Source organism: Cibotium barometz, chromosome 5, assembly GCF_041138505.1.
Source record: "Cibotium barometz isolate CiBa-2024 chromosome 5, ASM4113850v1, whole genome shotgun sequence".
NCBI lineage: Eukaryota > Viridiplantae > Streptophyta > Polypodiopsida > Cyatheales > Cibotiaceae > Cibotium > Cibotium barometz.
In genome coordinates this window covers 4,207,947-4,229,136 of record NC_141050.1, presented here as the reverse complement: position 1 = coordinate 4,229,136, position 21,190 = coordinate 4,207,947, and the positions used below count along the sequence as shown (strand labels likewise).

Sequence of the window (21,190 nt, the reverse complement as noted above, 5' to 3'; positions counted from 1 at the left end):
TCATTCCTTTTGTTACCTTATTCCCTTAGATTAGGTTATTCTTTATCCATTTATCTAGATTACAACGGAGATTAGCACATTCTTTATTCTTTACTTGAGGGCTTGGATGAGAGACAAACTCTTAAGTGCCTCCCCCCATGGACATCCCATTGACCCACAAATACCTGGATTAGAGAGCACCTTGCAGGTGGCTTAACACCTATCTAAGTGACATATTGGCTCATAAGTGGCATTCCCTTATAGAGAGGACTACTCTTGGAGATCAAGACCCAAGCAACGTGGAGGTCATGTTTTGTACAGACGTGGATAGTGAGGTATATTGGTATGGAACACTAAAGTTTAGGCAACAAACATGTCTGATTATCCAAACCATGTTTGTTGTTGGTCTAGTCTCAAGATAAGGGGTGCTTTAGATAGAGCTTGGTTGGCAAGTAAGCATGCAAACCACTTCTATGTGTAGGTTTTTGTGTATGTTTGTGTTTGCTTTGCAAGAACTATCCAAGAGGTGAATGGCTATTTTAATTGGTATTAAAGTGACTTAGATATTCCATACAACTATTTGTCATTGTTGTTGCCTTCCTTATTGACATGAGATTTTTGTTTTTGATCTCTAACAGTTGTAATGCTAATTTACGTTATCGAGAAGGAAGCAGAGTGTTTGTTAATGAAAATCAAGGATTTATAGAGCTATTTTTTATACTATGCATAGGTGATGTATGGTAGTGAGCAAGTATATGTATTGTTGACATATTGGGTCATACATTGAGATGAATGGCAAGGATTCAACCGTACTTTGAGGAGGCAACGTGTCCTCATCTCTATATTATCTTAAAGAAGAGTTTCAGAAAGCAACCACGTGGCAAGAATTCGGAGGTTGAAGAAGGAGGAGGAGGTTTGGATAGAAATTGATTGTGCGTGTATTTGTTTATGATTTATCGGTTCAAAGGTTGCTTTTGAGTAAGTGGTCAAATGTTGAAAGGGAAAATAGGTATGTGGTATGTGGTTAGCTCATTTATTTGACACATGTATTGCACTTGGGTACATAGATCTTGTATCTCGAAGCTTCCATTTGAACCTATGAATTTGGAAATACCTTGTCGCTTAAAGGAGTAATTTTGCAGTGGAAATTCTCTTTGCCTCCCGTCTTTTGTTTTTTGTTTATTAATTATAATTTTGTCTCGTGGCCTTCAAAAATTGGGCAGCCAAGGAGATCTATTAGGTAGCATTAATTTCCTTGATCTTACTTTGTGAGCCTTGTATTTTCTCTCCGTGTTGTTGCGAATTGGATTAGCAAAATCATTTGAGAAAGTAAACCCTCCCTAGTTTTCCTTTCCATAATTAATTTGACATCAACTGTAACAACACAGATCGACTTCATTCAGCACAATCCTCTCCATCAATTTGCATGCTTGTGGCCACAAAATAAGAACCTTGAAAGTTTTTAAGTACTTGTACGGATTTTTAAATAAGGGGAATCCGGTCATATGCTATTTTTTGTTCCTTGTGTGACCTTTGACTCTTTTTTTTTTCTTTTTTTTTGAGGGGTAGTAAAAAGAGAGATCTATGGCTTCATTGTCAAGAACACGAGTAAATTGCATAACTCTAGAAGGAATCGTGCACAGTGAAGGGAAATTTTATCAATACGCTTGTCAAGCGACATCATTTACAGCTACTCCCACACTACCATTTGACTCATGTGGCATTTATCAATACGCATGTTGTGACATTGACATTGATAGAAGCCACTCTCTCAACTACCATTTCCCTTGAACAACTACTTACATACATGAATCAAACTGCATTCGTTGGTTCACATGATTCATCACTTTCAATAACAACTTTAGTCCATTCAAGTGGGTTCAACAATCTGATCCGCGTTTTTTTGCCTTCTTCAGAGAGATGAAGGAGAAGATGCCAAAGATTGAGCATGCTTAGGTTAATAAGTGGGAAGCCTGCTTATATGATTTCGGTGAAGCCCACTTTCAACTGTCCAATTCTTTGTTGACAGTTCAACGAGAGAGTGGTCACTATTAAATGCACTTGGAGTGAAGCTGCTAAACGTCCACCCCAGGTAAATAGCCTGACTGCAGTGCTGAAATTCTACGGCTTCTGAAGGTATATATATATATATCATAGTCATTTGAGACGCAAAAAACATTTTCTCCATTCAATATGGAGTTCGAATTTATCTTTTAGAAGTTACGTTTTAAATAGTGGGAAAAAAAAAGGGTGCGCCGCTTATTTTGATTTTGCCAGTTTGTTGAGAAGATGCATAACTATTTCCTGAAAGTACTGCTCGTGAAGGTGATCAGCTAAATTATATGTTGCTTGTGTGCTAAAAATGCTGCTTTTCTAAAAAAACAACTATAGTGTTTGGCAACATCCCCACCTTTTATATTGCCCTTACTCTACAACTCATATGTCAATCAATCACCATGCCATCAAAGTCGAAGTAATTAGTACTCAATTGATCTGAGTTGTTCCGTCGCAGAAACCAACTCCCGAGTAATCCCTTTCTCATACATGGAATGTCCGGCATTCGAAACTAAAACCACCAAACAGACAACTGAGATCAAGATCCCTAGGAGTCAAGTCACACACATAATAACTACAACTTAGAGCATGCCCATGAATAGCATTTCGGTGTAAGCAGCTTCAAAGACGAAGACAAAAGGTTGTAAAGTTTACCAATACAAAGCTTTGCCTCTGGCCAGGCCCGGTGAAGGTCAAAGGCATTCTGGAAAAGAAGAAGAAATCACTTCACGTGTGTACACAAGCACGCTAAGAAACAAAAAACAAAAAAAAAAGTCCCCAATTGTACCCTCTCTAGATCCCACTGGGGGAATTGAATTTGCCATCTCACTCACTTCACGTTAGAGAGGCGATAACAGACCCCCCCCCCGCACGTTGCACACCTGCGTCCCGCTCCTTCACCCCTTCTCTGACTGTACTGCACCTTCGCCCTTCTCCCTTGCCGCCACCCCCTCCTTCCCCCCCTACTGCCCTTCCTCCTCCCTCGCCTTTGCTTCTCGCTTTCACCTCACTATTGTGCGCAGCCCCCCGCCTTCCTCCTATACGTTTATCCCCGCCTTTGCCCCCCACTTCCTCCCTCCATCTTCGCTTCTGTCATCTCCTTCACACTACCCTCCACCCCTTCTAGCTGCACTGTGCGCATCCCGCCACCTCCTTCCCCTCCCGCCTTTTGCTCTTCCCTCCATCCAATCAGCACTCCTCCCATCCAGCCGGGCCCCGGTCCTTCCCTGGCCCCGCTGCTTCTACTCCCCATTGAAGTTTCGCCGCCTTCCCACCTTTTTGCTCTCCCCAGCCGCGAACGCCTCTCCTCGCATTGCCGCCACCTTCGGCTCCTCCTCGCCTTTCGCCATCCTCGCAGGCTTTTGCTTTGGGGCTGTTCTTCATCGGCAAGAGTAGGGGTGTTTGGTCTTCACCTTCCAGGAGGACTCCATGGCAGCCCCTCCATCATCCCTGGCCGAAGCTTCTGTCCCTTGCCTAATTTAAGAGGCGGACCTCCAGCTTTTAGCTTCAAGAGTATCTTCCCTCGTCGCCTCTTTGTTGGTCTGCAAGATCACCCTGTTCACAGACAAATCCAGGATTTGCTCCAGGCAGCCCTCATCGGCAAGCCTGGCAAAATCATCAGTGTCCATTTTCTTGGCCTTGGCTACTGTCATGTGGAGATTGATTCACCCGGAGAGTGACTGATCATGTGATGCAGCAGAGACCTGTTGCGATTCGCAGCACTCAAGTGTTCTTCGCAAGATGGCACCATGGTTTCGACCCTGCATCCGACCCCGTGGCAGGTGTATCCGGCTTCCCTATGACGGTCTGCTTCCCCGGCCTTCGGAATGAGTACTACTATAACTATTTGGCCCACCTAGTTCTATTTCACATGATGAAACCCATGCCCGGACACCAAACAGATGGAAGAAGACATGGGGACAAGGTCCATAAGAAAAAGCACCATTCTTGGTCAAAAAGCAAAAAAGTCAAACAAGGTTGACCGCTATCCAATGGCACCATTGGAAAGAGAAGACTCAGCCGGACCAAAAAGCTACAAGCCGCTTTTTCAAAAAGCAGCTCCAAGGCCAAAAAGCAAGGCCCTGAAGCTAGAAAAGCAAAACAAGAACTTTTGACTAAAATTGAGTAATATTTTACTATTAAAAAGACCAAACGCAAAGCAAAAGGCAAAAGCATCACTTTTTGGCAAAAAGCAAGGCTTCCCTTCAGTCTCTCGTGAGTATCAAGTTGAAGAAGAACCTCTTTATCACATTGCCATCTTCATTGAAGCGTGGAGATCATCTTCTCCATCATCATCTACTTGATCATGAACCAAATCATGGAATTTTTCATTGCTACCCGCTGATTCAAAGTGCCTCCATCAACTACTGTGCCACATCATCACCTGCCCATACGACTGTTCGGATCAGTACAGCCATATGATACTATACAGACGGGTACGGAGCTGTACGGGCTGAAAATTATAGAAACCCTAAAATTTTCAAAAACCCTAAAAAATGCTTTTTTGGAGGTTTTTATCGCTTGAAAACCATTAAAACATGTTTTATATCAGTTTTCTTGCCAGAAAGAGCTTTTCCATGGTTTTCTTCATCGACAAGGCTGTAGGAGTTGTGGAGATTACTCATGGGATGAGCAAGTGTTTCTTGGACTTGAAGAACTTGGATTTGAACTTGGACTAGGACTTGGATTTGGACTTGGATTTGGATTTAGATTCATTGGACTTGATCATTGGATGGGAACTAGAACTTGGACTTGATCATTGGATTGAAACTAGAACTTGGACTTGGACTTGGATTGGAACTAGGACTTAGACTTGGACTTGGACTTGAAACTAGGACTTGAATTGGAGCTAGAACTTGGACTTGGACTTGGACTTGGACTTGGACTTGGATTTGGATTTGGATCTGGACTTGGATTCATTGGATTTGGATTTGAATATTGGATCTAGTACTAGCCCGGTGAGAGATACTTCTGGGTCATTCCCGTGGTGTGCTCGGCATCAGAGATCTCGTGCCTCGACATCCACATCCACATCGACATCGACATCGACTTGGATATCCTACATCGGCATATATGTTTGTTTTGTATTCATTGCTTGTACTGATCCTGGCCAACGTGCCTGTGCAGTGTTCCTGAATAAATTCCTAAAAGGGGACGGGGCATGTTCCCCACTCAGTGTGGTGTATTGTCCAAGATCCCTAATCCCTTCTCTCTCTCTCCTCTCTCTCTATATCTCTATGTCTTGGTCACGTGGTTGAGCCTATCACGGCATGCCCTGCTGGGCCTACAGTGGTATTAGAGCAGGATTTCTCTTGAAGAAGAGCAGGATTTCTCTTGAAGAAACTTTCTTGGAGTGACAGAGCCATGTCGAGAGCAGAGGGTGACCAAGGGCCTAATGAAGGGGAAACAACTATGAGGCCAATACAGGACTTCAAGATGGGAACCACGGTCGTCGATCCATTACTCATAAGACCATGGCCATGGCATCAGAAGAGTACCATGACTTTCAGCTTGGAGAGCCACAAAGGAAGAGGACCAAAGAAGGGCTCGAAAGTTTGAAGATATTATCAAGGATCTAGCCATCAAAGCCAAAGGAGTTGAAGCTGCTAAAGCCTATCTTTGGGCCAAAGGAATCACCATTGTAGAAGGATCTAAAGCTACCCGTTCCTTTTCTCATGTAGAAAATAGGGAGGCTATCCCTAGGCCCGTTCTCTCGGATGCAGCATCTTCAGGTCAAGTAAAGGAAAGGAAGGCAAAGAAGCCTTCATCAACTGACAAGATGGACTTCAAGCCAGGAGAGAAGAGCGTCAAGTTTGATGCTTTGTATGGAAAGTGGGACACCCAAAAAGCTTTATCTTTTGTCAAGCAATTCGATGACCGCTTTTTGGAGAAAAAGACTTCTTCGAAAAGTCAAAGCTTCGCATGCATTTGAAGGATGCCACCTTGAATTGGTAGCCAAAAGTGGAAAGAAGAGACATATGGCTGCAAATTGTCCCAACAAGCTAGTGGAAGAAGCCATAGAGATCGGAAGATCATCAAATTGACATCATCAAAAGGATTGTCGTGGATCCTAGACCATTGCAAATTCTGACAAAGAAAGCCATAGAGATCGGAAGATCATCAAATTGACATCATCAAAAGGATTGTCGTGGATCCTAGACCATTGCAAATTCTGACAAAGAAAGCCGTGCAATCTTTGTGGACCAAAGCTAAAACAAAACCCTTTTGAAGCATTGAGATCGGAAGATCATCAAATTGACATCATCAAAAGGATTGTCGTGGATCCTAGACCATTGCAAATTCTGACAAAGAAAGCCGTGCAATCTTTGTGGACCAAAGCTAAAACAAAACCCTTTTGAAGCATTGAGCCTTTATGCTAGCAAAGGACCAGTGTTGGTTATTCTAGACCTTTTTGTGGTTGAACATGATGAACTTGCATTGGAGCAATCTTGAACCAAGCAGGCCATGTTGTGGCCTATGAAAGTCAAAGACAACAAGGTAGCAAATGCATTATCTCAGAGACCCCTGAGCTATGTGGTTTCTATGGGTTACCATATGGATTTCACTTTGATGAAGGATCCTTATGCTACCAAAGAGGATTTCAAAGATGTTTTTGAATAGATTGCAGAATAGAGATTTGATGACTTTTTTTTAATGTCATCAAGTAGGGTTTTCTTATGATGCAAACCTAGGTTATGTGTGACACAAGGAATTAAGGCCAAGGTAATGGAAGAGTGCCATGCTCCTTCCTACATGGAGCATAGAGACACCTTCAGATATCGACGTCTTGCAATCAAGACAAATTCAAGAGGGAGGGATTGTACATCTAGCCCTCTTCATTGTATATATATATTGGATTGGAATTGATCATTATTTTGCTTATAATGATTACTTGGACATGCTCTAGTTTGGGTGGCAACGATGCCCAATAGCCCAAGGAGCAGGATTTGTATTTGGGTGGCAACGATGCCCGAACGAGATTTGTATTTGGGTGGCAAGGATGCCAGATGACCCATTGGACGGCAACGATGCCAAAATGAGATTTGTATATGGGAGGCAATGATGCCAAATATCTTGGACTTCGGAGTCACGCAGTCATTGCGACCAGATGGCCCAGCTGACTATATTGGACTTTGCAATTGGGCGGTCATTGCGACCAGATGGCCTAGATGACTATATAGGACTTCGCAGTTAGGCAGTCATTGCGACCAAATGACTATTGGATTTTGCAGTGAGACGATCATTGCGACCAAATGGCCCAGATGACTGTATTGGACTTCGCAGTCGGACGGTCATTGCGACTAGACGGCCCAGATGATTGTATTGGATTTCATAGTCGGGCGGTCAATGCGACCAGATGGCCCAGATGACTATGCAAGAATTCTCGAGTGGTCCTAGTGACCAGATGGCCTCGAACGAGAGTTTGAGCGGTTTCCCTCGGGAACCAGATGGCTTAGCACGGTTTCGATGAAACCATACAAGACAATCCATGAACATGAGGATCATTACTTGTGCATTGCATATTGATGTATGTTTGAATTTCTTTGACTTTGTGTGTTGTTTTTGATGTGTGCACAATGCTTGGATTTATGGCATGTCATAGTCCAGTGAGCTCCAGACTACCTGGCTAGTACTTGGAATACCCTGTAGACGCGAATGATGCATACTTGTTTGTTGACTAGCTTGTGTCTAGTTTTTGCAGAAGGTAAGTATGCATTTATTATATCTAGCACATGTGACAGGCCATGAAGATGTACCATCAAAAATAAAGCTATTGGTCAAAGAAAAGGCATTGAGATGTTGCCAGATCAGCAGATGAAAGGAAAGACCAAATGCACAAGCTCACCAGATGGGGCTGGTACCTTGAAACATATGGATGTACATGATGTACTTGGAACACATGGAACATATCGATGTGCTTGGAACATTGACAATTTGCAGTTGAGAACAACTGCAATGTAAGAGCGAGGGAATGTAACTATTTGGCCCTCCTAGCTCTATTTCACATGATGAAACCCATGGCCGAGCACCAGATAGATTGAAGAAGACATGGGGACAAGGTCCATAAGGTTTGATTAAGCAAAAGCATCATTCTTGGTCAAAAAGCAAGAAAAAACAAAAAAGTCAAACAAGGTTGACCACGAGTCAAGGACACCATTGGAAAGAGGAGACTGAGCCAGCCCAAAAAGCTAAAAGCCGCTTTTTCAAAAAGTAGCTTCAGGGCCAAAAAGCAAGGCCTTGAAGCTAGATAAACAAAACAAGAACTTTTGACTAAGGTTGAGTAATATTTTACTGTTAAAAAGACCAAAAGCAAAGTAAAAGGCAAAAGCATCACTTTTTGGTAAAAAGCAAGCCTTCCCCAAGTATAGAAGAAGCATGAGCCTCCCTTAAGCATCAAGTTGAAGAAGAACCTCTTCATCGCATTGCCATCTTCATTGAAGCGTAGAGATCATCTTCTCCATCATCATCTACTTGATCAAGAACCAAATCATTGAATTTTTCATCGTTGCCCGTTGTGCCTCCATCTATTGTTGTGCCACATCATCAACTGTTCGTACGACTGTACAGATCCGTACAGCCGTACGAAACTGCGCTAACATGTACGGCCGTGTAGGTAGCTGTACAGACTGAAATTTTCAAAACCCTAAAACTACTCCAAAAACCCTAAAAACTGCTTTTTGGAGGTTTTTATCACCTGAAAACCATTAAGACATGTTTTATATCAGTTTTCTTACCAAAAAGAGCTTTTCCATGGTTCTCTTCATCGACAAGGCAAGAGTAGTTGTGGAGATTACTCATGGGACGAGCGAGTGATTCTTGAACTTGGACTTGGACTAGAACTTGGAATTGGACTTGGATTTGGGCATGGATTTGGATTTGGATTTGGATTTGGATTTTGGATTTTGGATTTGGATTTGAGGTTTGGATTTGGATTTTGGATTTTGGATTTGGATTTGAGGTTTGGATTTGGATTTGGATTCATCGGACTTGATCATTGGATTGGAACTAGAACTTGGACTTGGACTTGGACTTGGACTTGGATTGGAACTAGGACTTGGATTGAAACTTGGATTTGGACTTGGACTTGGATTGAAATTAGGACTTGCATTGGAACTAGAACTTGGACTTGGATTTTGGATGTGGACTTGGATTTATTGGACTTAGATTCATTGGATTTGGATTTGAATATTGGATCTGGTACTAGCCCGGTGAGAGATACTTGTTTATCCACGTGGTGTGCTCGGCATCAGAGATCTCATGCCTCGACATCAACTTGGATATCCTACATCGGCATATCTGTTTGTTTTGTATTCATTATTGATTGTATTGATCTTGGCCCGCATGCCCGTGGATTGTTCTTGAATAAATTCCTGGAAGGGGGTGGGGCATGTTCCCCGGCTGAGCGTGATGTATTGTGCAATCCCTATTCCCTTCTCTCCCCTCTCTCTCTATATATCTCTCTCTTGGGCATGTGGTTGAGTATGTCACGTAACGCCCCGCTGGGCTTACAACAACCCATTGATTCAATCGATAGGGCAGGTTTTGGAGTCATCACCAACAGCCACATGTGTGGCGGCCAGGACAGCGGACATCCCATCCATCAAAGTTTGCATTGCCTCCCTCCCGCATGTTATTGCGCTCCTGCACCTCTAGGGTGACCCGATTCTTCAGCGGGTAGAGTACGCTAGTCTCCAAGGCCGTTGTTTCAGTTGCAGGCAGATGGGCCACCTTGCTCAATCTTGTCCTCGAAAATAAGGTCACAAAGGACGTGCACCCGAGTCCTCAACAGACAGGCGAGAGCAAGGGAATCAGGACCGGAGGCCACGACGAAGGTTCCTGTCCAGCTGACCCCTGTGGCCTAACCTCCCTCCTAGGCTCAGCAAGAGGAGGGCCCTAACCGATCGTAGGCAGTCCACCACCCAAGAGCGGCGCCACCGCCTGCCTCCCAAGCGGCCCCCCCCAAGGTAACACTGCCCACTAGCAACCGTTATGAGCATTTAGTTCCCAACAAGGAGATGGATGTGGCGATCTCAGGCCACCCAGGAGATTCCTACAGATCTTGGCTTGTCCTTGGAGGTTCCGGACCCCCTGGTCCCCCCGCCCCACTCTGCACTCCCGCGTTTGTGTGGTCTTCCACCATTGTTACGTACCTCCTCCCTCTTTCCCCTGGTCTCCCCCCTCAATTTCTTCCCCCGTCCCTCAACCTCCCCTATCCATTCCTGGTACCCCCGTGCTACCCCTAATCCCCTCTAGAGTCTTCAGCCCGGACAAGCCAGGCGGTGGATACACCAGTTCCCGGATCCTGTGGAGATGTCTATTGCAACCTCCCCGATAGCTGCCCTCCCAACACCCCCCCCCCCCCCCCCCCCACTCCTCATGGGGGTGCCTATTGTTTATGGCCTCCTCAGATGCCTTCCAGTTGAGGCCGCCAAGTTCTCCGAGATCATGGCGCCACTCCATGTTTGTGTGATCTTCCACCATTGTTACGCACCTAGTGCTAATCCTCGGAAGTAGTGGCCTATTCCGACAGGGTTAGGGGAGCCGTGGGATTACGCGAAAGCAAGCTAGTATAGGTGGCTAAGGTTATTATTAATAAATCCATGAATATTGGCTATTTATAACAGGATGCTTATCTATAATAACCTTCGCCACCTGTATTAGCCTGCTATCTCCTCGTCTCTTGGAATGTTCATGGGATGGGAGGCCCCCGCATCCACCACAGAAGAGGAGTGCTTCTTCAGGAGCTTCAGAGAGCCTGTGTAGGAGGCCCAGACTCCAGTTGATCTTTTGTTCCTACAGGAACATCACCTTTCTGCAGCACGTACCCGCAAATGCAGGCAGATTTTGCCTGGAAGCAGCCATACCATTTAGTCCTCAGCTTTTGGCCTTGAGGGCAAAACCAGGGAGGGCTGTGCATTTCGGTCAGTGAGAAAATGCTTCCGTCAGTGCTGGATTCCAGCATCATTGTTCAGGGAAGGGCGAAATAGACTGTAGTCAGGGTTGGGGACGACCACGTGGGTTTCCTCAACATTTTTTCCCACAATAGAGTGGCAGGGCGGACTGAGTGCTGGGCCCAGGTGAAACAGGCTCTTCCCCTACCTGTATTTTGGTGCACGGGTGGAGATTTTAGCATGCTGGAGGAAACAGAGGACAAGGAGGAAGGAGGCTTGGATATGATCACTCAGAGTGAGTACACAGCCTGGGAGGAGCTGGTTCTCTGGTCCTCTCCCTGAGAGGACAGGATCCGTGGCACTTACCAAAGTTTGGCCGAACGCAAGGAAGCCTTCGCTTCTCCAGATCAGACCAGAGGATGTAGCAACCAAACCTCTCATGTATTGAGAGATTTGACGTGGATGAGTGGGCTTGTAGAAGAGGTAGTTTGGTTGGTATTCTCGCACACACCACGTCGTCACATCATTCACCAGTTGCACTTCTCTTGGAGGATGCTTGGAGACTAGAGCATCAGCAGAGTCTTGGTCCAGGATCCTAAGATCGTCAGAAGAGTCGAGATTCGGGAGTCCCTCACCTTTAGACTGCGAGAGGCGGCAGACACGCGCGACTATGGACTTCAAGAGATCAGCACAGCGCAGCTCAGGACCGACTCACCAAGTTCAAAGAGCTAGAGAGGAGTCTCCACAGGGGCCTAGCCTCCCTCCCTCCCAACGGCTGCAGGAGCAGACCTCAAACACTCCGTGGGTGTAGTCTCAGTTGGAGGCAACCCGCACAAATTTTTGATCGATAGAGGAGAGGAAGGTGGAGTATCGATACCATGCCAGGAAATCCTTTTGGACTCAAGCAGGGGACAAGGTCACCCATGATTGCTTCAAGACAGCAAGCCCTCGCCATCGCAGAGATGGGGTCCACAGGCTGATGAGCCCAGACGGTACCATTGAGAAAAACCCCTCCCCCCAGTTTGGGCCATAGCCACAGGTTTCTTCAGAAAACTCCTTTCAACAGATTCTCTCACCCCTCCGGTGGAGGAGGTGCAGGGGAGAGTATGGCGGCATACATGGGGGGTGGTGCCCCCGGGCCTCCAGGCCCTCTTGTGCTCCCCTTTCTCTCTGAAAGAGTTATGTGATTCGCTTCATGCCCTTTTGCGGGGCAAGTGTGTCCACGCAAGGATAGCTTGTCAGTCTCTCTTCCTATGTCATTGGGATCTCATGGCTGCCTTCAATGAGAAGGGAGACTCTCTGGGGGGCTGATTCACTTAATTTTGAAGGAGGGTGGTGCTGTCCGGAGATTCGACAGTGGCGCCCCATCACCCTCTTAGGAAATTACAAAATCCTTGCCAAATCCATCATCTGCAGCCTCATCTCCCTGACCTGATCCATGGGGCCCAAACCGGCTTCATCTAGGATAGGAGCATCCTCGATAACATCTTCACCTTTTGGGAGGTGACTGCTACAGCCAGACTTCGCAGAGAGGACATGGCAGTTCTTCTTCTGGGTTTTGAGAAGGCCTATTACAGGGTCAATTGGGCTTTTCTGGGGCACCATGCTTCGGATGAGATTTCCAATTGGATGGATTAGAGACATCTCCGCCCTATATTCGGCAACTCACAATCAAAAGGGCAGGTTTCCAATCTCCAGATCATTCAGACAGGGATGCCCCCTAACCCCCTTCCTCTTCCTCTTCATGGCGGAGGTGATGAGTAACTTTCTCTCTGCACAGGAGACAAGACTCTAGAGTCTCCGCCTCCCCATTAGATCCCAGGAGGAGCTACTTGACTTGCAGTTTGCAGATGACGCAGCCGCTTACCTCGAGAGAGAGGAGGGGAACCTGCAGAGACCATCGAGACCTTTTGCTTAGCCTCCAGATCTCAGATCAACTGGCACAAGTCGTGTGGTTTCTGGGTTGTTTCACCCACCCCGGCTCGGTGTCAGGTTGAGTCATTTCAGTGGATCTCCAGAGCACCCCAGTCAGATACCTCGGGTGTCACGTAGGGATTGACATCTCAGCCGAGCACCAGCTTAGCCATCTTCTAAGCATTCGGAAGAAGCTTTTGTATTGGAGCACCGCCCACCTCTCCCTCGCCAGCCGCATGATCGCGGCCAACCATGTGCTCCTAGCCACATGTGGTACATCACTTCTTGCTAGGCGTTTTCCAGAGCTTGCTTGGGTCACGTGCAGCAATGACTGATCCAAAATTTCTATGGGCCAGGTCCAATGTGGCCGACCGGCTCGGGCGAAGTTGGCTCGGAGAGTGATTGCCTCGGACATGTGGAGGATTGGGTATCATAGACCCAGCAATGCAGAGCAGAGCCCTACTGGGGAAGTTGATCGATAAAGGCCGCCTACCTAGTGGTGAGCCCTGGAAGGCCTTTCTGATCAATTGAATCTCAGCTTGGACCCCCTCGCTTGGCGGCCCCTAGACTCCCAATGTACAATGGATCTTCACGGAGGCCCAATCGCGAGGCTAAGCACCACCTTCAACAACAGATTTACAGCCAGTTTGATGAGAGCTTGGGTCGCCGCAAGCCTGCCCTCCAGCAACTCCCCCCCGGGCCTCGGTCCAGGAGAGTCTCTGCGTGCCGCTCATCTGGAACCGCCTCTTCACTCATCACTAATGAAAACCTGCCTCATTGTGGCACTACATGTACTTAGCCGGCCCAACATCAGAAAGTTATACGCAAACCGTGTCTCCGAGTACTTCAAGAGCTGCTTGCTTGATTTCTTATTACACTCATGTAGTAAGAATTGATGATTCAACACAAAAGTGACCATGTGATTTGCCCTCTCAATGATGGGCGCAATCCAAGGCAACTTCCCTATATCCTTCAGCAAATTATTGAGGCAATGTGCCATGCAAAATGACACTGTCACATGTGGATACATCCCTTCAACAATGGCACCTGCTGCCCTGTTGGCGGCCTCGCCATCCACAACAAATCCCATAACAAGGTCACTACCAACAAACTCTATTGCCTCTGTCCACTCTGATGCAAGCACATCAACACACTTCCCAATCCCTGATGCATCATGCGATGAAATGAAATACATCTCTCCTCGAGAATAGGCCACTACCCCATGGATAGACCTCTTTCGTGTATCGCTCCATCCATCAGCGATGAGAGACACTCCATTCTTCTTCCACATATGCTTTGTGTTCTCTACAACTTGCTCTATAGCACGCCTCTCTTTCTCAAGAAGAGTGGTACGCAAGGTCTCTGAGGATGAGGGAGCGTAAGATGGACTATACTCGCCAATCTTCCTCACCATAACCTTGAAGTAATCAAATCTGGCAGCATGGAAGGCAATATGATCATGAAAAAAGAAGCGAGCCACTGCCATATCAACATCCTCCTTTCTCTTGGGATCCCATTTTTGATCAAGGGTACTCTGTCGACGCACAAGAACTGTGGATGGCATGCTAAAGGATGCATGTGGTGTGGACGATGTATGGCTAGTTGATGCTGATGTAGATCTAGAGCCTCTACTACATGCCTCTGATACAGGTGGCCTAACAAATGGTGTGGACGATGTATGGCTAGTTGATGCTGATGTAGATCTAGAGCCTCTACTACATGCCTCTGATACAGGTGGCCTAACAAATGTTGCGGGGTCAACTGCCACACGACATGCCGCCCTCCTTGTTGTAAAGAGAGACGCTTGTGCTGCAGCCTGCTCTAAGAGCTCCGTCCTCTACTCTTGACTTACATTTGGGCAAAACTGCACCTCATGCCCAAACTCTGGAGAAGGTGAGCTCTCACCTTGTTTGCCCCACTTGTTCGTATGTATGGGCATAACTTGCAACACCATGAACATGAACCTCCCCCACTTCCGAGTCTTTGGGCAATCACCTCTTCCCACCAAGACGAATTTGAACCCTTGCCCCCAACACGGGCTACTGGTGCTCGTGAGGAAGAGGCCATTGTAATTGAGCTTTGAGCTTTGAAAGCTGGCCACTGATGGCACTGGGGCCTGGGCAGCTTAGATGGAGTTGTAGGCCTGTGGTAGTGGCAAGAACTTGTGCTGTTGTGCAGTCACACTACACCACAGAGCGAAGATGGAGGAGCAGAGACGGAGGAGAGGCTGAGAGCAAGTGTGCACAGGTGATGGTAGAGACGGAGGAAAGCGCTCAACAGAGATTTCTCGCACAACAGAAGAGACGGAGGACAGCAAGTGCACAGGTGATAGGTCACAGCAGAGACAGAGGAGTCTTGAGAGCACTCACAGGACATGGGACGTTCTCCCTGCGGAGGGATGCATCCCCATGTGAAAGGGAGGCTGGGACGGCATTCCCCTGCCCGAAAGGCCTGGGATGGGTGTCCCCTATGACTATGGGCCCCCTGAGTTCTAGCCTAGCCCAATCTCTTGGTGAGCGGACTAGCTTTAGGCATCTTCCTTTGGAGGCTTAGGAAAGATGTGAGATCCCTCCAAGATTCAACCTAATACACTGGCACAAACAAGATTAGAGAAACAAAATAAAAGGGATGTAGGCAAGCTCACCACCCAACCGTAGGTTTGCGTCCGCAAACCTCCCCCGAGCCAAGGGCTAAAGTTCCACTCCCACAGGCCAAGCCAGTCAGCCCTTGCATCCCATACCACCAGAGCCTGTCCCAAGGGACCCCCTCGGCAAGACCGCCTATGATCCGTTACGTCCATGGTAGAAGTAAGCCTCTTGGTCTAGGTCCAAACCACAAGGAATCAATAATAACCCAAGACTCACTTATATAGTGCTTATTGTTGCTATAAATAACACTCCAGTCATAAATATCCAATAACCTTGGATTTATTGAACCTTAGCCAACCATCCAAGCCTACTTTCCTTAATCCCAGGGTTTCCCTAAGCCTGCTGGATTAGTCCCTAGCCCCGAGGGTTAGTAGGTACATAACATTCGTCCTCCCGTAAAACATTTCCACACTTAGAAATATATGAAGGAGAAACCAACTGCTTGCATCAATAACTTTCTCCGAAATCGAGTTTATACCTGCCTACCAAATCCACATAGCCACGTATCAAGAAACCAACTCAACTGAAGTTGATGTTCCTCAAACATATGCCCGTGGAAACAAGAAAAAACCAAACCTTTCCAGGTCCTTCAAGAATATAAACCATCCTTCAATCCTTGGAATTGGAAACCTAAAATCATCGAGACAAATATCTACTAGCTGTAACGTAATATCCATCCTTCTTGTTAGGGTGGAAGGTACCATATTCGGAACCGGTTGTTGTTCCATGGTGATAGAGTCTATGTGCTGGATTGTGCTGAGATTAGGGGAGAAATTTCTTAAGTTGCGAGTCGCGACACTCCTACTATAGGTCATCCGGACACTTGATGGACTAGTGTTTTTCTAATCACCCTCAATCCGATGGGTAGACGCAGAGGGTGGGATTAGGTTTGGAGGTTATTCTTTGTGCATATGGCTCCCGGCGACCATTTTACTTAGAGAGGTAGATCTCTATGGTCGAGTTTGCCTATGGTACTACTGAGCATATGGTTCTAGCAACAGCTAGAATATGTTTGGTAGGAGTTGGGTTAAAACCCAGATTCCCTCATACTTTGATAGCTTGAAGGATACACAATTGTGGTGCCTGATAGTTAGGAGTCTCTGAGAGGGAGGTATGATGGATATCCCCTAGGTACGTGTCACCATTTGGCCACCCAATTGGTCAACCCGTGCTTTCTTACTTTGATAGCTTGATAGCTTGATAGCTTGATTCCCTCATACTTTGATAGCTTGATAGCTTGAAGGATACACAATTGTGGTGCCTAGTCTCTGAGAGGGAGGTATGATGGATATCCCCTAGATACGTGTCACCATTTGGCCACCCAATTGGTCAACCCGTGCTTTCTTATCATGTATGTACATTGGACTGGTGTCCATGGCAGTTGTATATGCCGGGGATTGATGCCACTCATGTGATACAATGGACTTGGCTTTCCGTTGGGACTTGTGCCTCTGTGTACATGCCCGGAAATGCCTGGTGGATTGGTGTTCCATTGGGTCTGGTACTTCATGTACTTGCCTGGACCACATCTATTTTGGTATACTCATGAACGGGGATTATCCATACCAATGCTACATTGCATAGCATCTTTATGTGCTTGCTTGCAATTAAAATTGCATGTTGTTTTCATGCTTGCTTGACCAAGGTGTAGTTCCGGGTAAGGGGACACCCGCCCGCGAACCGTGTGTGAAACTGTCTGCTGACATGGTTATGTGGCATGTGACAGGTAGTAAGTATTGGTCATAAACCTAGCCTTAGGAGTTAACACTAATTTATAAGTGAGTGTATACACACTTCATTAAGTTTTGGGTGACCAAAACTCACTTATAAATTATGACCAGCCCAATGTTCACACACACTGATGTCCCGAGGTGGACAAAATCTGATGTCCACCGCCCAGGCCTTATCCCCTTTGCACAAAGGGAGTAACCAGCCATGTGTCCTCTCTCGTTTGCTCCACATTGGTCACCCAAAACTTAATGAAGTGTGTATACACTCACTTATAAATTATGACCAGTCCAATGTTCACACACACTGATGTCCCGAGGTGGACAAAATCCGATGTCCACCGCCCAGACCTTATCCCCTTTGCACAAAGGGAGTAACCAGCCATGTGTCCTCTCTCGTTTGCTCCACAAGGCACCTGCCTGCCACCTACACAGGACAACTCACCACCTCACTCCTCCTCTCTCTACAGATAGGCGCCTCCTTCATGAGAACATTTGGGCTGTATTTTCTGCACGTTTCTCCTTCCCAACTCCATATCCAAGCTTTCTAAGGTGTTTCCCAAGCTTCCAAGAGTGTTTATGGGTGCTAATCACTCTCCTACACACTCCCAATGACTGAAATTCAGCAAAACAACTCTCTTTATTGCTGTAATTTTTGGTCATTTTGCTGAAAACCCTAATTTCAGCCCTCCTTTCTCAAGTTGAACCATAGGGGAAGCTTTCCCAGGGTTCCCTTCATCCTCTTGAAGACTCTTGTCACTCACGAAGAAATGCGACATATCGAAGATCTCGTCACTCCAAGGACTTCCATCACGAAGACTTCCTCTGTCATCGACTCTACTTGCAATTGGTAACCTTTTATGCTTAAATATGAACGCAAGTGGCACAAGGGAGGAATCGGATTACAAGATCACATACCCTGTGTAGTTTTCTTTTGTCCTACTTGCTCTCTTGCAGATTGTTGCTACAATAGAGAGCAGATGGTAGGGTCCAGGGAACATACTCAGATAGCAGCTGCTTTGGGTATTGAAGTGAAGGACATGGGTCCTCAAATTGAAGCAGGGGCTGCCTTTGTTGGTAGAGAAGTGCAGATCGTGCCTATTATTGGCAAGTTGTGCATGCACATTCAAGGCTATGTGGATCATGAGGATTTTCTTGTGGCGCCTTTGAATGGCTGTGATGTATTTATTGCTTGGAAAGCCTTGGCATACATGTATTGATCCGTGCAAGGCTTACAAGACCAACAGGATCACCTTTATGCATAAAGGCCGAGAGCATGTAATTGATGCTAGTGAAGAGAGTGATACCATTCCCCTTGTATCTCATATACAAATTAAGAAAGTAATGAAAAAGAGTGTTTTTGCATACTTGATTTTTGTACCGGATCATGTTGAGGAAAATAATGTTACATGTAAACACTCTTAGTAATAATAGGCTGAAATTCTTGCAAGAGTACAATGATTGTTTTGCTGATGAGTTACCAAATGAGTTACCACCAGTACGACCGGAAGATCATCGCATTGATCTTGTGCCGGGTAGCTCACTACCTAATATGCCAGCCTATCGTGTAAGTGCATCCCAAAAAGAGGAGATCATGAAGCACGTGAATGAGCTTCTTGAGAAGGGTTTGGTTCAGCCAAGCTCTTCCCCATATTGTTCACCCATCCTCTTGGTTCAAAAGAAGGATGGATCCTTTCGTACGTGTGTGGATTATAGAGCTTTGAATAAGCTTACCATCAAAAATTGGTTTCCGATTCCACGCATAGACGACATCCTTGACAAGTTGGATGGATCGGCATACTTTAGCTGAATTGATCTCAAGAGTGGGTATATCAAGTGCATGTAGTGCCTGAGGATGTACACAAAACTGCTTTCAGGACAGCATTTGGGCTTTATGAGTATCTTGTTATGCCTTTTGGTCTTACGAACGCCCCGGCTACATTCAATAGAACGATGAATCGCATATTCCGTGGGTACAGGAAATTTACAGGTGTCTTCTTTGATGACATCCTAGTCTTCTCAAAGACCGAAAAAGAGCATAGAGCCCATTTGGCTATTGTTTTTTAAGAACTTCGTAAGCATAAACTCTTCATAAATGCAAAGAAGAGTGAGTTCTTCTTATCAGAGATACATTATCCTGGGTATATTGTGTCCAAAGATGGAGTGCGGATGGATCCTGCAAAGATTGATGCAATTCAGAATAGGCACGAATTGAGTTTGGTGCACGAGATCCGTAGTTTTCTTGGATTATGCTCTTACTACCGCAAGTTCATTCAGCACTTTTCTCCTTTGCATGATTTGACAAAGAAGCCACATTCAAATGGACTAAGTAGAGAGGGATGCATTCCTCAAATTGAAAGATTCAACTACTCATGGTCCCGTGTTGATCATTCCGGATTTGCACAAGCCTTTAGTGTGGAATGTGATGCATCTAGAAATTACATAGGAGCTGTCCTAAATCAAGAGGGACATGCCGTGGCTTATGAGAGCCGTAAATTGCATGATGCAGAGCTATCTCTTGGCATTAATGAGAAAGAGCTCTTGGCTGTAATTCATGCACTTCCTATACGGAAACATTACCTTCTTGTGGCTGATTTCACTATGAAAACAAATCACCAGAGTTTAAGGTATTTTCTTACCCAAACTAAACTGTCAAAGAAGCATATGAGGATGGCCAATTTCCTCTCTATGTTTCATTTCAAATCTTGCACAACCCAAGAAAGAAGAATGTAGTGACAGATGCTTTGTCATGAAAGCTGTATGTAGCAGCTATCTCGGTTGCCTCTCATGGGGACTTGGCTGCCATGCGTGATTTGTATCATACAGATGCTGATTTTGCCCTATTTGGGCTGATTTGATGGCTGGTCATGCACATGCCTCTTATGTGATCAAAGAGGGATATCTCATGAAAGATAATTGCCTATGTGTGGTGTCTGACATGAGGCAAAAGGTTTTGGATGAGTGCCATGCTCCTCCATATGCTGGTCATAGAGACATAATGCCTACTACGCACATGATCAAGTAGTATTTCTTTTGGCCAAGTATGCAGAAGGACATAGAGGCACATGTACGTGTATGTATCACCTGTCAAAAGGTGAAATGTGATAGGCAAAAGGCACCAGGTTTGCATCAGCCATTGCCTATTCCCATGCAGCCATGGGAAAGTATTACAATGGATTTCATTATGGACTTGCCACGAACCCAACAGGGTAATGATGCAATTTGGACAATTCTGGACACATTTAGCAAGCAAGCTCACTTCTTGCCGGTCAAAAAGACCATCAAAGCTGAGCATATGGTTAAAATATATCTTACACAAGTGTTCAAGCATCATGGAATGCCGAAGTCCATTGTGGGAGATAGAGATCCCAGGACAACAAGTCTCTTTTGGTAGGCCTTATTTGATAACATGGGCACCAAATTGGACTTCTCATCAGCTTATCACCCTCAAACGGATGGGCAAAGTGAGGCTGCAAATTCAACCGTGTTGGATCTCTTGAAATGTTATGTGGCGGATCAGAAGTCTTCCTGGGAGAAGTGCTTACCACCTGTGGAATTTGCATACAACAACCCGGTGCATGCATCTACGAGAAAGGCCCCGTTTGAGAATGTTTATGGTAAGGTGGTTCTGCCACCCATCCTTCCTACAAAGGATGAGATATTTGCAGCTGATGAGCATGTAAGAGACTTGGATATTGCTTTTGCTCACGTGCGGACAGCCATTGCAAGGTCACAAGACAAGCATAAAAAGGCTGCCGACAAGCATAGAAGGCAATTGGATGTTAAAGAGAATGATTGGGTATTGCTGAAATTTGAGAAAGCAAGACTTGCAAAGAGGCCTGGCAAAAGAGGGTGCATATCCTAAGCTTGTAACCAGGTACTATGGGCCTTTTCGAGTGATCGAGAAGATCAATGAAGTGGCTTTCAGATTGGCATTACCTAGTCATTGGCACATACACAATGCTTTTCATGTGAG

At 45.8% G+C, this 21,190-nt stretch overlaps 1 protein-coding gene across 4 annotated transcripts in view; it reads right to left on the bottom strand.

Moving 5' to 3' along the window:
• Positions 1–2,107: 2,107 nt before the first annotated feature.
• Positions 2,108–21,190, bottom strand: part of LOC147637978 (uncharacterized) — an 87,700-nt gene continuing 68,617 nt past the window's right edge. For all 4 annotated transcript variants that reach the window (XM_086797203.1, XM_086797197.1, XM_086797218.1 and 1 more), the window contains exons 10-11: positions 2,689–2,737; positions 2,108–2,545 (exon numbers count right to left, since the gene is read on the bottom strand). In XM_086797203.1, coding sequence (XP_086653329.1) covers positions 2,457–2,545; positions 2,689–2,737 — 138 coding nt within the window. In that variant the 3' untranslated portion in view covers positions 2,108–2,456. The remainder of the gene's footprint in view (positions 2,546–2,688; positions 2,738–21,190) is intronic.